Here is a 15,378-nt window from a genome sequence, read left to right as displayed (position 1 = left end):
GATTGCTGCAGTTCTGAGAGTTTTCCTTAGATTAAGAACAGTGCAGAACTGTCCCTGAATAAGAAGTGGCTAATACCAGTTCTTAACCCCGCAGAGCAGGTTTATGCTGACACCTCATAGCTTCCTTTTTAATTTACTGCCATCTACTGACACTCATTTGTTACTGAGGTGAACTCCCCTTCACCCTGGTGATGTTTATTTGTTTAAGAGAAGGAGGGGAATTGTGGAGGAGTGTGTGGAGAATTGACTGCTTAGAGCATGTTAAGAATGTGTGTAAAAGACAGAGCAGACATCGGGATTATTTGAGAATAAAAGTTTAGGAGAGAAATTACAGCCTGGACTGCTTGTGTCCCAGATGGATAAACAAACAAGTCATACACTGTTGTGTTTGTCTGAGACACTGTTCTAGCTACTCCTCACTTAGAAACGTTTAGGAAGGAAACAGCACCATCTAGTGGCTTCTTATGGTGCCTGAGACAGTTCTGCACGGAGTTCTACAAACCTACCAGCATTTTGTCTCAGACACTCTTGATAAATCTGGCCCATAGAGTGGAAGGGGTCTGCTGCGTATGGGAGGGAAACCACAAGAAATTTGGCCTAGAGCATTATAAATATGTCAAAATTGGGGATTTGCCATGTGACTGCAGCTAAATTGTGTATAAACATCACCCTCTATGTATATTTTATATAGGGACTGGTGAATTGGTGTGGCCCGTAATAACTTGTAAATAGAGGAGGAGTTGCACAAATTGGCCATATACACCTAACACATCTCAGTCACATAAGTAGTTCTTTATTACACGATCAAAGTTGCAAGTATACACCTTTAACGAATCAATTCACAGACAGTAATTAAAAGCCATTTCTGCGCAGAAAGTAGAACATTAAAACTGAGGAGCCATCCCGCACATCCCCTGAGTCAATACTCTAGGCTTGTGTGCATGGAGTCTGTCAAAAGGACTCTTATGCTCCATGCACACAAGCCCAGTCTGCCCACCCGTCACACAACCTCTCACACCATGCATACAGCAGCTGCCTCCCCCTAATGGGGATGAGTCCTGTATGGTTAGGGAAATTGCAGCAAGCAAGTGTTAGTTATTGCCATATAACTGCCTTTTCCAAGGAGCTCGATAGGAGTTTGCTGGAGCAATAAAGTTTTGTTCAAATGAACAAGAGATGACATCACTATGGAGGCTGACAGTCATATTAGGAAGGGACTTACTCCTCCTATAAAGAAGCTAGCACGGTGCCCTGTAGCCACGCCCTGAAGAAGCGTCATGTGACGGGAAACGCGTCGGTGGGAGGAGCCACGCGTACTCAGCGTCCCCACTGCCCACACTGCCACTACCCGACAACAGTGACTGTCCAGCTGATCGAATTTGGTCTGTCCACAATGAAGCAACGACCTTATTATCTTGGGTGTGCCCCTAACACACTCATATAGGTCATTGCTTCATTGTCATACTCAAGCCCCCCCGGGATGCTTGCTGCAGTTGGTCTTCCACCTCCTCCTCAAAGCCAACTTCCTCCTCTGACTCCTCTTCCTCCTCCCTCTGTGTTGCCGCAGGTACAGCAGGTGTCGATGACAAGCCTGGTTGTGGTGGTGGCGATGGCGACCACAGCCCTTCCTCTTCCTGGTTACGCTCCTCTACGGCCTGATCCAGCACTCTTCGCAGGGCAGCTCCAGGAAGAATGCATATGGGATCAGGTCACTGATGGTGCCTTCACTGCGACTCACCAGGTTTGTCACCTCCTCAAAGGGACGCATGAGCCTGCAAGCATTGCGCATGAGCATCCAGTAATGCAGCAAATAAATCCCCAGATCCACACGGCCTGTCCTGCCACCATACTCATACAGATGCTCGTTGATGGCTTTTTCTTGTTGGAGCAGGTGGAAAAACATCAACAGCTTTGAATTCCAGCAAGTTGGGCTGTCACAAATCAAGCGCCTCACTAGAAGTTTATTCTCCCGCTAAATGTCTGAAAAGTGTGCCATGGCCATCTAGGAACACCTGAAATTGCCACACACCTTCCTGGACTGCTGGACTTCTGGCGGACCTCCTGTAAGCCTGGGTACTTACGCACAAATCTTGTATAATGAGATTCAACACATGTGCCATGCAGGGCACATGTGTTAACTTACCCAACCTCAATGCCATCAACAGATTGCTTCTGTTGTCACACACTTTGGCAATCTCCAGTTGGTGTGGGGTCAGCCAAAGATCCACCTGTTTGTTCAGAGTGGCCAGAAGTGCTGGTCCAGTGTGACAGGCAAGTCATGGCTAGGAAGGCATGACACTGTCGTACCTGGGAGGTGGAATAGGCCTTGAGGACCTGGGGGGTGAAGTGGTTGCAGAGAAAGCCGCAGCAGCAGAAGAGGTCTCAGCTGAGGAGGATAGCGAAGAGTAGGAGGAGAAGAGGAGGTGGCAGCAGGCCTGCCTGCAAGTCGTAGTGGTGTAATCAACTCTGCCGTACAGCCATGAACTCCATGTTTGGCAGCCATCAACAGGTTGACCCAATGCGAAGTGTACATGATATACCTGCCCTGACTGTGTTTTGAAGACCAGGTATCAGTACTAATCATATGGACCCTTGCCCCAACACTGTGCGCCAGAGATGCCACAACTTGACTTTCCACTTGACGGTACAGGTTGGGCATTTCCATTTTGGAAAATAAGTTTCTGCCCTGTACCTTCCACTGAGGTGTCCCAATCGCAACAAATGTCTTGAAGGCCTCAGACTCCACTAGCTGGTGGGCTAGCAGTTCTGACAAGCCAGCTGGTGGACGCCAGGCAAGGGGGTGACTCTGAGACATTGGCTTCTTCCACTCCAAAACTTCCTTCACAGACACCTGACTGTGGGCAGATGAGCAGGAACTGCTCAAGGTGAGAGGCGGCGGAGTGCAGGGTGGTTGAGAGGTGGCAAGAACAGCAGAGGTTGATGTGGCTGAAGATGCTGCTGGACCAAGAGGAGGAGGGTGGCTTTGCATTTGTGTGCTGCTTTTATTAATGTGTACATACCATTGCTGTTTGTGGTTTGCGATCAAGTAGCTTCGCAAAACAGTTCTCCCTAGGAGGGTGTTGGACTTCCCACGACTCCGTTTTTTTTGGCAAGGTTGCAGATAGCATTGCTGGTATCAGAGGCACACAAACAAAAAACATACCATGCTGGTGAGCTTTGGAATGTCGGCATTCTGGTGGTGGAAACAGCAGGCATTGAAGGGCAAGTGGGGTGGCTGATTCCAGGTGCCGATACATGATGTCTGACAGTGCCACTAACTCCTTGCAATGAGCTCTGCCTGCTAGTTTCAAAAACTTGTCTCCACCTCCTCCTCCTCCTCTCTATCTCCCCATCTGAACTGTTCCCCTGTTCTTCATGTCCTCTTGTGGGCACCCATGTGACATCCATGGACATGTCGTCATCATCATCATCATCATCATCATAATCATTAACTGCTTCACTTGTCTTAGACACCTCCAAATAGGCACCAACAACACAATACAGTGATAATAACAGATGCCTTGGAGCAGTAGAAGAAAAACTGTGCTTGTGTGTTATGTGGCACACAATTCAATATCACTAGAAGTGGGCACAGGTGTGGGTAAGTGCCAGTGAGCTCTGTCTGTGGATTATCAAACACTGAGGTATGCAGCAGGTGAGGTCAAACACAATACAGTGATAATAACAGATGCCCTGGATCAGTAGTGGTAGTACTGTGCTTGTATAAATATCACTAGAAGTGGGCACAGCTCTGACTGAGCACCAGTGGGCTCTGTCTGCTGACTATCAGACAGACTCTGAGAATATGCAAGAGTTCAAACACAATACAGTGATAATAACAGATGCCCTGGAGCAGTACTTAGTACTCCGCTTGTGTGCTGTTATGGAGGCACACAAATATCACTAGAAGTGGGCACAGCTGTGACTCAAGTCCAGTGGGCTCTGTCTGCTGACTATCAGACAGACACTGAGAATGCAACAGTTCAAACACAATACATTGATAATAACAGACTCCCTGGAGCACTATTGTGCTTGTGTCTATTGTGACACACAATTATAGTGGGCACTGGGCACAGCTCTGGGTGGGTGCCTGTGGGCTGTGGAGCGTCACACACACACGTGAAAAAAAGCAGCAGAAGGCTGAAGTAGCCCTCAGAAGGACTGTTTGGAGGTTCTTTGATAGCAAGTCAGTCAGCGAGGATAAAAAAAACAGATTTAGCTAACGCTTTCCCTATCTACAGTAAGCTCTGTCCCTTCCTCTCCCTATTCCAACTAAAGAAAGACTGGAACATGGCAGGCGCTGCAGCATTTTTATAGGGCATGGGGGGGGGGGGGGGTTCATGAGGGAGTGCAGGCTGATTGGCTGCCATGTGCCTGCTGACTGTAATGTAAGGGGTCAAAGTTTAGTCCAATGATGATGTATAGGGTCAGGTTGAATAGCACCATGTGCTTGCGGCGAGCGCAAATGCCCGAAGTGTGAATACCCGAAGTGCTTGTCGGCGAAGTGTTCGGGTCATCTCTAGCAGAAATGTGAACATGTTCATACAATTATCCGGGCAGTGCATTTGCATCATCACAAGAAACACAAATTATTATTTATTCATCCAGGAAATGAAACGTTTACCTTCTCCATAGTAGTGTCAGTAATTCCGTATCCAGAAATGTGTAGGTCCTGTAAATGTTTGTCTAAATTTACAAAAAGATGTTTGTACATTGCTGTGTCCACTTTTCCTGGGATTGCAAATATTAGTTCACTGTTGCTGGTCTCCTTTAGAAATGCTGATGGAATACACTCCTGCACCAGTACTGTAACTTGAGTTATACTTTTGAAAGCATTCTGTACAGACATGAAAAAGCATAAAAAAAATATTTAGACTTTTATGTTTTAGGAAATTTCACATGAACAGTATTCAACCACAAGCAAAACATTGGGTGACATCCTCCCCCTCAGTCCTTGCTCAAGAGTGGAATTTCAAAATAATCTCCTGTTGGTACAGGATCCGGTCATAGTACATAAATTCAATATGCACACCCCTGAAACATGCTGGCATTGTAATAAGTCAGCAGGCAATTATTTTTACATTTAGTGGTCCTGCAGTCTCATTAGACCCTTCTGGGACAGGGTGAAAAGGGTTAATTTCACAATCATTTAGTTCAACATTTCCTGCTATATAAGTATTATTCATTTCAGTAACACTCTCTACCTAATTCAACACTCTCAGCTGTTACCAGGCCTAAACAGTTTTCCATTCCTTGGATAAGTTTAAACTAATGTTCTACCTACTATCAATTCCACTGAGTAGATTTTCTTAACAGTTTCTGTCCCTTGCCAAAGTCTGAACTATTTTACTCAGTGAAAATATTTGAGTGAATGAGGACAAAAGTAAACTCCTGGGGTTGAGATTCTCCACTGCAGAAATTGCACTGTTTTCAGGCAACATTAAGGAATCTGTGAACTGGTTATAAAGCAGATTGTTTTCCTTCCATAAAGAATTTGTAATCCACAAGTTAGTAGGAGGAAGAATATGTCTGAAGTTAATAATCTTTTTCTCTTTGCCTTTTAGGTGATCCTTCTTTCCATTCTGGAGCAACAGCAGGTACGCTTTACAAATGTTATTTGTTGTTGTTGTTGTAGCTTATGTTATTTTATTAAAAAAAAACTTGGATAGTATCTTTGACAGTAAGGACTATACAACTAAACTAATCTTATTTCTCTCTTTTATTTCTAGTTTATATCACAAAGCCATGGCAACTTCTTAACAGGTACCTTTCCAAGTACTGCTACTAACTGGTAGGCATGTTAAAATAACTAATTCTTTCTTATTTTTTTTTCTTTCAGCATCAAAGAACCAACAGCACGGTAAGTAGGCATTCATCAGTATTCTTATAGATATATATTAACATGACAGGAATAGTTTATTTCTCCATCAAAGGGTTAATCAAGTTAGGGGCTTGAGATTTAAGGGAATTATTCTGCCAGGAAAAATGTCACACAGATTTCACACAAGTATTTTAAAACTACATTGCTCTGGGGTAATTTCTAAAGGATCCATCATTTACCTTTCTGGCTGGATTTAGTGCTGTATTTTTGGACTATAAGACTTACTTTTTCTCCCTCAAAAGTGGGAGAAAAAGTCACTGCGTCTTATAGTCCAAATGCAGGGAGTTCCTGACTTGTGAGCACCTGCCAATACGAACCTCCAACCTGCCGCAATGTCAAGGACTCCCTGTACTGTGCCCGTGCAGAGGAGGACACAATGGGGACAGAAAAGAGCATAGAGGGGGACACAAAGGGGCATAGAGGAAATGCAAGCAGGACTCAGGAACTTTTCTACACATGATGTGGGGTTGCCCCTTGGTGCAGGGCTCTTGTAAAGGTGGAGGAATTCTGCTCCTTGTACTTGACCCCTGGGGTGGATTTCGATGCAGGTTGGGCAATTTTAGGGATTCAGGGTACAGAAGAAGTAGAAGGAGGCCCTGAGCATAAATTATTGGTAGACTTAGGGGTAAGTCTAGCTAGGAAGCTTATTATTAAGAAATTGAAATATCTGGAACCATATTCCCATGGAGAATGGAAAGGTGACATTATAACTTTCCTAAATAACAGAGTTTGTGTGGGTGAAGATGATGCAGCTGAAAGTTCTTTTACCACAAGATGGATTATTATGAAGCGGATTTGGGAAGGGATCTCTGACTGATTCGGTATTTATTTATGTATTTTTTTTTCTCTTTGTTACTCTTTCTCTGGGACATATGTTACTGTGGAGCCTGTAGGTGGGGAGTAAGGAGGAGGAGAGGACCTAAAGGTGGTTGAGTTCTTGGGGGGAAGTTTGTGGGAGATGTATGAGGTATGTATGTGGTGATGTAGGTGGAGTGTGCAAGGTAAAGCAATTGGTCATATCATGAGAGTGATAGGTTTTTGGTTTCTTCCTTAGTCTTTTCTTTCTTTCTTTTTTCGTTATCTTTCACTCCTTTGTTTGTTTACTATATTGCAAATATAAAGATTACTTAATAAAACACCAGGCAAACCATGATGCAACTATTTACCCAAAAAGGGGAAGGTGCTGATGAAGCCAATTCTGGTTGGCATATGGTGTATCATTGCTGCTGACGGTTTGCGAAAAAAACAAAAAAATAAAACAAAGGGGCATAGAGGAGGTCAGAAAGGAGCATAGAGGAGGACACAAGGACAAAGGTGGACACAGGAGGACACAAGAGGTACAAGCAGGCATGAAGTACAAATGGGCATAATCCACAAGATGCCTCTTCACCATGGATGCACCAGGTTTAGTATATATTTTTTCCCCTGGTTTTTGTCCTCTAAACCTAGGTGCGTCTTATGGTCAGGAGGGTCTTATAGTCCGAAAAATACGGAAATATAAGGGGCTTCTGAGGACTGAGATCTAAGTCATTTCATAAATAATAAGCAGGCTTTTTCAGGGCAGCCAATTTGTTCCAAATCTTCATGGGTCTGTAAGGAGGAGGCTTTTATAAATAAGCAGGGATATTTCACAAAACAGTTTTTTGGGGGTTTACCACAGTATTGCCTTAGTTCTATAGGCCAAGTAATATTCATAGCAATATATATGAGAAGTTTCTCATATAGTTCACTTCTTATTAATCTGTCTGTAGATAATTAACAGTAGTCAATCAGGCCCAAATCATATTTTACACATAGTTCAGTTGTGACTGATCTGTGTTCTTCTGTCTGTAGATAGTAAAAACGCACTCCCTGTCTCTCTATGGGAGACCACGCACTGCCAGTGTCGCTTGATCTCCTACCAACCCAAAACAGGGGGGTGTATGTGTGTGTGTTGTGTGTGTGTGTGTGTGTGTGTGTGTGTGTGTCATCTGACAACACATGCACATGCTGCCCTACTTCCTATGCTGCAGCAGACATTTTTAGTGTGGGCCACACCCTACTCCCTGCCTCCTCCAATACAGACCTGTGTAAAGGTGGCCATATACTGGTCGATTTGCCATCAGATTCGACCAACAGATAGATCAGGGAGGGATCGTATGGCTGCCTTTACTGCAAACAGATTGTGAATCGATTTCAGCATGAAATCAATTTCCCATCTGTGGAGCTGCCGCTGCCCCCCTCCCCCCCTGCATACATACATTAGCGATAACAGCGGGGACTCGCGCTGGGCGGAGCAGGTAATGTATTGCCGCTGTATTGCCTCGAACGTCAGGCATTCGAACGCCACTATTGACGTACTCCCGACCCGCGGGCGATCGAGCAAAATCTTCCGCAGATGGCTCGACGGAAATCGCCGGTAACGATTGATTTCGGACGGAAATCAATCGTTTGCATTTGCGTTTGCGCAACGATTTCACAGCAGATTCGATCACAGTGATAGAATCTGCTGTATATCGGTGGGAAAATCGTTAGGTGTATGGGCACCTTAAGCAGCATTTTTAGCTCACAGCTGCTGACCAGGTGAACAACAAAAGCCCCTTTTCTACTTCTGTTTCCTAGCAGAGCTACACTTTCCAGGCTCTGTCAGAAAGGCTAAAAAATCCATGTTCAGATTTGTCTTAAGGTGGCCACACACCATACTATTTTGTAAATATCTATACTGATTTTGAGAAAATTGCTACGGTGTGTATATTAATAAATTGGCAATCTAACACATACCATACAATCTTTAGAAAAATGCAGCAAAAAATTTCCAGCGTTCTGGATCGATAAAAATCGGAAAACAGGGAAATCTGATTGGATTTTTCAGTCAAATGAAAAAAAAACTTTCAGGGCTCTCACCTCCTAAAACAAGCCATTCACCACTTGCCTCCAAAGGAAAGAAAATGTAATGCTAATTGCATTGCTCATGCAAATATGCATTTGCTTTCGCATGCCAAAATATGCAGGGTCAAAAACCAAAACCGCAAAGCGATCGCCCTGCGGGAATTAGTTCATGCTACATTAGCACTATCCAGGGGCACCACGAGGAGGCTTCCCAATGCCCACATTCAACCGGGGGGCCGCGGGAGTCCCAGGCTCTCTCACTGCCTGGAACCCACACAGCGGCACCCCGGAGGGGGAGGCTGGGGGGTGCAGGCGATCTCCCCAGCATGGCTAGCGCCGGGAAGAGCCGCCCGCACACACCTCCCAAAATTAAAAACAGGCACTTACCTTAACGTCCATTGCGTTCTGCTACATGCGCATGACCTGGGCGCAACACATAAGGGGAGGCCAGGTGCAAACAGCCTGCTCCAGGGCTCTCACCTCCTAAAACAAGCCATTCACCACTTGCCTCCAAAGGAAAGAAAATGCAATGATAATTATACCAGAGAGAAAATGTGTGCATCAACCAAGTGAACCTGACAAATCTGGCTTTGCAAATTTGGCCTATTGGCTAATAACGAGACATTGCTCATGCAAATATGCATTTGCTTTCGCATGCCAAAATATGCAGGGTCAAGAACCAAAACCGCAAAGCGATCGCCCTGTGGGAATTAGTTCATGCTACATTAGCGCTTCCCAATGCCCCCATACAACCCTTACAACCCTTCTGGAGTGATGTGTGTGAGCCAGCCCTGAGCCCTCAGCTTGGGGTGACCCATACTTCATTCCTTTCCCATGCAGTGCCCCCAGGTTTATGCGCAGTAGCAGAACGCAATGGATGTTAAGGTAAGTGCCTGTTTTTAGTTTTTGGGAGGTGGGTGCGGATGGCCCCCCCCCCGGCGCTGGCCACGCTTGGGGGGGGGTCGTCCGCTCCACCCAGCCTCCCCCTCCGGGGTAACACTGTGGTCCCTAGGCAGTGAGAGAGCCTGGGGCCCCGCAGTCCCCCCGATTGTATGGGGGCATTGGGAAGCCTCCCCGTGGCGCTCCTGGATAGTGCTATGTAGCATGATCTATTTCCCGCAACCGCTTCGCGGTATTAGTTTTTGTCCCTGCAAAGTTTGGCATGCGAAAGCAAATGCATTTTTGCATGAGCAATGCCTCATGATAAGCCAATTTAGCCAGATTTGCACAGCCAGACTTGTAAGGGTTAAGGTTGGTGTTGAGCACGCATAAATTTTCTTGTAGTAAGCGTAATGAATATTGAGTTGCAATCCCTGACCTTGGTAATTCCTCCTAAAGAATAATAAAACAGAATTTTGTGACAAACCCCTTTTTCTTCCATTTCTGTTCTATTTAATAAAAAAAAAACACTTCTATAAATCTGTGAACTTTTAGAAACTGTGCATGCTGCCAAGATCAAACATTTTCAGATGAAAGCTGAACTGAAAGTACAGGATACATACACAATCTGATTAAAGGGTCTATATATATGGGGAACATGCAAATAATGTTGATTGCAGATCTATTCAGAATGTTATTTGTATCTAGTACCTTTTGATTTGAATTTTTTTTGTAAGTCATTAAATGCTATCATTTTTACAATTCTTTTTTTCTTTCTACCCGCATGTTTCTCTTGCATAACACAGTGCAACATATTTTCTCTGGTTCTGTTTTGTTTTGCTTCCCAACTGCAGCAAGATAAATAATCAAACAGAAGAACTGTTATTCCCCACAAATAAATATTCCTGCTGTTGCACAAATAATCACTTTCAGCATACGGAAATAGAATTGTGTAGTGGTGAGAGTCTGATCTTCGACAGCAATTCTAACTTATTAATAAAACTGATCCTATTCATGTATTTCTGAATACACTGATCACTAAATGCACTTTTTTGTTTGTTTGCTTTAGGTTGTTATATGTAAGCATCAAAATTAAAAATTTCTCATGCTGCTACTGCTGCCCGGGGCCAAAATTCTCTCCTCCACCTCCATTCAGTAAAGTGTACCTGCAGCAAGGCTAGACTGCTAGCTGGACCATGATCCTGGTGCTTGTGTGTGCACCAACACACCATGCAGCATCAGGACTTTGGGATGGGACCAACCGGGGTTTCACCGGCCCAGTCCGACCCTGATCTCATTGATCATCCCGAGTGACTAGTAATGCTCTGTACCTATGTGTTGCCACACTCTATCTGCCTTACTCTGCACCGCTTTCTCTATTTCCATACACACACAGTCACAATCTCACCCAGCTTAGGATCTGTGTCCTCATGTAGTGTGCAGTAGACAGGCTCATATGAGGTTAATACAGTTGTGGGCAGAGATTGATAGCCAAGCTGTGCACAGCTCAAACAACAAACTGGAGAACAGAATGCAGATTCTGGGCTGAGATGCTGCAGGAAAAAGACAAGTAGGCTTGGTCTAGCTTGGCTTTGCTAAACTGGTGGTGCCAACGGGGAAAGATAGGGGTACCTATAATCTGCTAGTAACAGCTACATGTGATAGAAGTACTGACTGTCTGCACTCCACAGTTGTTTGGAGAAGCCTAGAAGGAGATGCCTGTGGAATGTGCCATGCGTGCACTTCTGTAGATAGACTCTGAAGAATAGTCACAATAGTAGAAGTAAATTAAAAGTGCAGCTATAATTGTCAACATCACAATTTGGCTTTGTTGTTAGTGTTATCAGTAAACTGTTCTCATAATTGTGCTGCACATTGGAGAAAATGTTAATTATTGCTGATGAATGGAGTAGTATAATGCTTTGTTGTGATAAAACATTACCTTCTTAGTGAGAGTCAGCTCACGACCTTGTGTATATTTTTCCTTAAGAAATGATGGAGAGCCATAGCATCTTAACTTTCCTTGTTGGATTATGGCAACTTTGTCGCTTAGAAATTCAGCCTCATCCAGATTTTGAGTCGTAAAAGCTATGGTAGAGCCTGCATTTTTAATTATAAAAAAAATTACAATACTGTTATATCACATGATTTACTATACAATGTCTGCTTTTATCATATAGTAATTATGTTACATAAACAGACTGGTGGTGCTTGAAATCGTCTTTTTTGATAGAACTTAAAAGCCTTTACAGTTTTGCTAACTGAGTGAGAAAATGCAGTGATGGTGACACTCTAGTTACTTTATCAATAAGTTAATAATCTACCCCAATGGAATGAACAAATACAGTGTGCAGAATTGTAAAGTTAGAATAATTATCTACAGCCTTCCCCATGTAAGTGATTTAAATGTATTATAGCAAGTGAGGCTAGGTTCACAGTGGGTGTTGCTTTGCATTACCTGTAACAGCAGGAACAATACACAGTGGATTAGGAAAGCAGCGCTGCATGTTATCTGGGTGTTGCATTTCATACAGTGATGAGTACAGTCAATGAAAAATATGTTACACTGTTAACCCAGGTCGTTGTATTACAATGCTGTGAGCTGTTATACCGCAGTGCACCTAAGAACATTGCATAGGTGGTGCTTTGCAGTGCGGCAAGCTCATCTACAAGACAGCTGTTACGTCTCACCACAACGCACTACTGTGAACATAGCCTCAATCATAACTGCAACCAGAATGCTAATATTTGGTCAGAAATGGCAACCGCAATATTTCTGTCATAACAAGTGTAATCCAAATCATAAGAAAAAAAGACTTGAAGTACGATGATTACGGAAGCTGCCATCTTTATTATATAATAAACAAAGCTAGTTGTCTGACTTCTGTACTAATTGCTCCAAAAGCTCAGCATGACAGACATGCAACTGGCATTGTTTATAAGGGGATTTCAGATGGCATTATTACCCATTTGAGCTAAGTGATCATGTTTCCAAATAGAGGACAAAGGGGTTGATGAGAGGAGCATGAGTTATGCACACGTTACGCGTAGTGCAGCGTAACATGCGCTGTTTACTTACTTGTGCTCCTTTTAAGTAACGGCCGCTCCACTGAACCCGCCCTGAGCCCCGTCAGGTCCAGTGGCTTTAATTGACATGTGTGGGATCTCCTATAACAGAGCTAGGAAGAACATTTCATTTCCGTTGTAGAAAGAATGTCAAGAGTGTGTTCAGCAGTAAGGTAGTACCTTTGATGAGTCACAATTTTAGAATAAACCTTGGTCTATACATGGATTACAAAATGTATTGTCTATTTGTTCTGTGCTTTCATCCTTCAGTATACAATCCAGCGGCATACCTTGGGAATTTGACATCCGGTGCTGATTATTTACAGAACCCCCCCAAACAATTCATTTTTCTGATGGGAGGGTTGACGGGTTGGGGCGCTGAGTGGGTCGCTGCAAATTTTAGGGGATTTTTTGGGGAAAAGGAGTTATCAGGATGTGGACGGAGCAAACCATTATGAAACTCTGTACTCTATACGGTGCTGCAGATGATGTTAGTGCTATATAAATACACAGTAATAATATGGTAGGACATTAGACTATGACAATAGTACGATTAGATTGTAAGCTCCTTTGAGGACAGTCAGAAAAGGGGGACATACGAAAGAGGGGGATGAATAGGAAGAGGGGGATAAATAGGTAAAGGCACAAAAAAGAGAGCCTGGTGGGAGAGGAGGAATGGCAGGAAGACCTCTCACCAGGACTGCAGATATCACCAGTGCTGTTTGGCAGAGACATGCTGTTAAGTGGCCACTAAAATCTAAAAAGAAGAAAGGGTCATGGGGAAGACAACAAGGTGGAATGGGGAGCTGGGAAAAGAGATAAGATTACCTGGCTGCAATCAAGCTAATCTAAAGTTCCTGGAGCTTGATTCTCTATTCACTACAGAAGTCATCTGTCAGCGCCTGTATCACTGGCTTGTGCAACATCAGTCTGGCCTGCATTATTGATTAATGACTCCCATCAGGATACATATTCAATAGTCTAGCTTACTCTGGTATTACAGCAGCCAGTGTACATGGCTACTAATGACAGGCAACTTCTGAAACACTAAACAAATCCTGCCACCTCTACCTGCTAATTCTCTGTACTCACCCTACTGCTACACATTCACTCACTGCAGGCTGTGTGTAGGGGACAAGGAGACACATTGCCCACAGGACACAGGAAGGGGGGTGCTACATCTAGTGGAGGAAGAAGTATATTCAGCTGTACTTCCTACTGTTATTTTCCCGAATGTTGCCCAAACTATGAAAAAAGGTCCCAGGTGGAAGAACACAGTAATCCTTAATTTGCATCAAAAGTAAATATTTTATTGAGCATAATACATTTAAAAAAAAAAAGTATGTTTCTTGCTTTGTTGTGTGTTCCCTTTTATTCTTATTGACTACCCCATATGAAATATGGTCTTAGCATTGGAAGCTGACCATGGAAGGTCATGAACTTATGTGTTATGTGATATATATTGTGATATTCTGGTTTTTTTTAACTCAATGGTAGAGTAGATCAGCAGCATCAAGGGTCATAACACATCAGCCAGTGAGTCTTTTTAGGGTAAAAATAAAACAATTCCGCTTTATTGTCAGTCAAACAATGTCCATAAACAGCAACAAAATAGACCACTCTGAGTATGCAGTAATCACACTGTCGGCACAGCACAAAATTATACAGCCTTCTTCAGCCACACTGGCTTTTCAGTGACACCCTGCCACGGGCCTAATGACAGTCCTGGTGTCACTCACCTTTTCCCAGGCTTCTCCTGGTTTTCCAGTACTGGAGTCCAACTCCCCTCCAGCACTTCCACATCAGCAGCTTCCCTGCTGCTACAGGCCTGGCAGCCCTCTTGGCTGCACAGCCTTTCCGGAGCCTGCTTGCTCCACATACAGCCCACTGCATCCTGCCTGATGCAGGTACTTATGCATATTCACACAGGTGAATCCATTAACACCCTCTCTGCCAAACTCAGGCCTGGACTTGGAGGAGTGGCGTGTAAGGCCCACCCTTCTCCCAATACACACCAGCCCTGGATCCCAAACTAATCTACCAGATAATGTTGTTGCTAAATTGCAACAAAAGTCATTATCCAGGACCTTTTCCTTCACATCCAGGCCAGAACCAAGCAGACATCTGCTCTGACCATCACATATCCCCCCCCTCAGATCAACGCCCAGGCGGTGATCTATGGCGGGACAAGACACTTGGTGGCGAAGTCCCCCTTCTACAGCTGAAGATCCACCTTTCTTCCTCAGCTGTCTAAGCACGACTTCTTTCACGTAGCCAGTTTCCTGAATCTTTGGGAAACAACTTTCCAATACTTTTTCGTGGCGAAGTCCCCCTTCTACAGCTGGAGAACTACCTGTCTCCACCAGGTGTCTAAACAGGACTTCTTCCAAGCAGCCACTTTTTAACAGTTCCCCGTTTACCTCGCTTTATGCAAACTGGCATCACTGGAGTAATTCCATCTTTTTTCTCCCTTGGCATCAGTTTTACCTGCTCCTAACTCTTGGGGTGTTGCTCTCTTTTCCAGTAAGGGCTTGTCATCAGCACTTGCTGGAACCACCCCCTTTCTAACTGTACCAGCCCCTGACAATCCATCTAGCTGGTTAGCACAAGTTTACATTCACATTGCATGTTAACCCTGACCATCTTGGAACCTGAATTATACATACTGGTTGCATCACAAATTT

The 15,378-nt window shown here is 44.1% G+C and overlaps 1 protein-coding gene across 3 annotated transcripts in view; it reads right to left on the bottom strand.

The window, feature by feature from the left end:
- Positions 1-15,378, bottom strand: part of ABCA13 (ATP binding cassette subfamily A member 13) — a 770,386-nt gene that overhangs the window by 302,082 nt on the left and 452,926 nt on the right. For all 3 annotated transcript variants that reach the window (XM_068236514.1, XM_068236515.1, XM_068236516.1), the window contains exons 39-40: positions 11,571-11,728; positions 4,625-4,837 (exon numbers count right to left, since the gene is read on the bottom strand). In XM_068236514.1, coding sequence (XP_068092615.1) covers positions 4,625-4,837; positions 11,571-11,728 — 371 coding nt within the window. The remainder of the gene's footprint in view (positions 1-4,624; positions 4,838-11,570; positions 11,729-15,378) is intronic.

The sequence above is a fragment of the Hyperolius riggenbachi genome, chromosome 5 (genome assembly GCF_040937935.1).
Source record: "Hyperolius riggenbachi isolate aHypRig1 chromosome 5, aHypRig1.pri, whole genome shotgun sequence".
Taxonomy (NCBI): Eukaryota; Metazoa; Chordata; class Amphibia; order Anura; family Hyperoliidae; genus Hyperolius; species Hyperolius riggenbachi.
The sequence above is the reverse complement of the archived record's forward strand: the minus strand, read 5'-3'. Positions and strand labels throughout refer to the sequence as shown.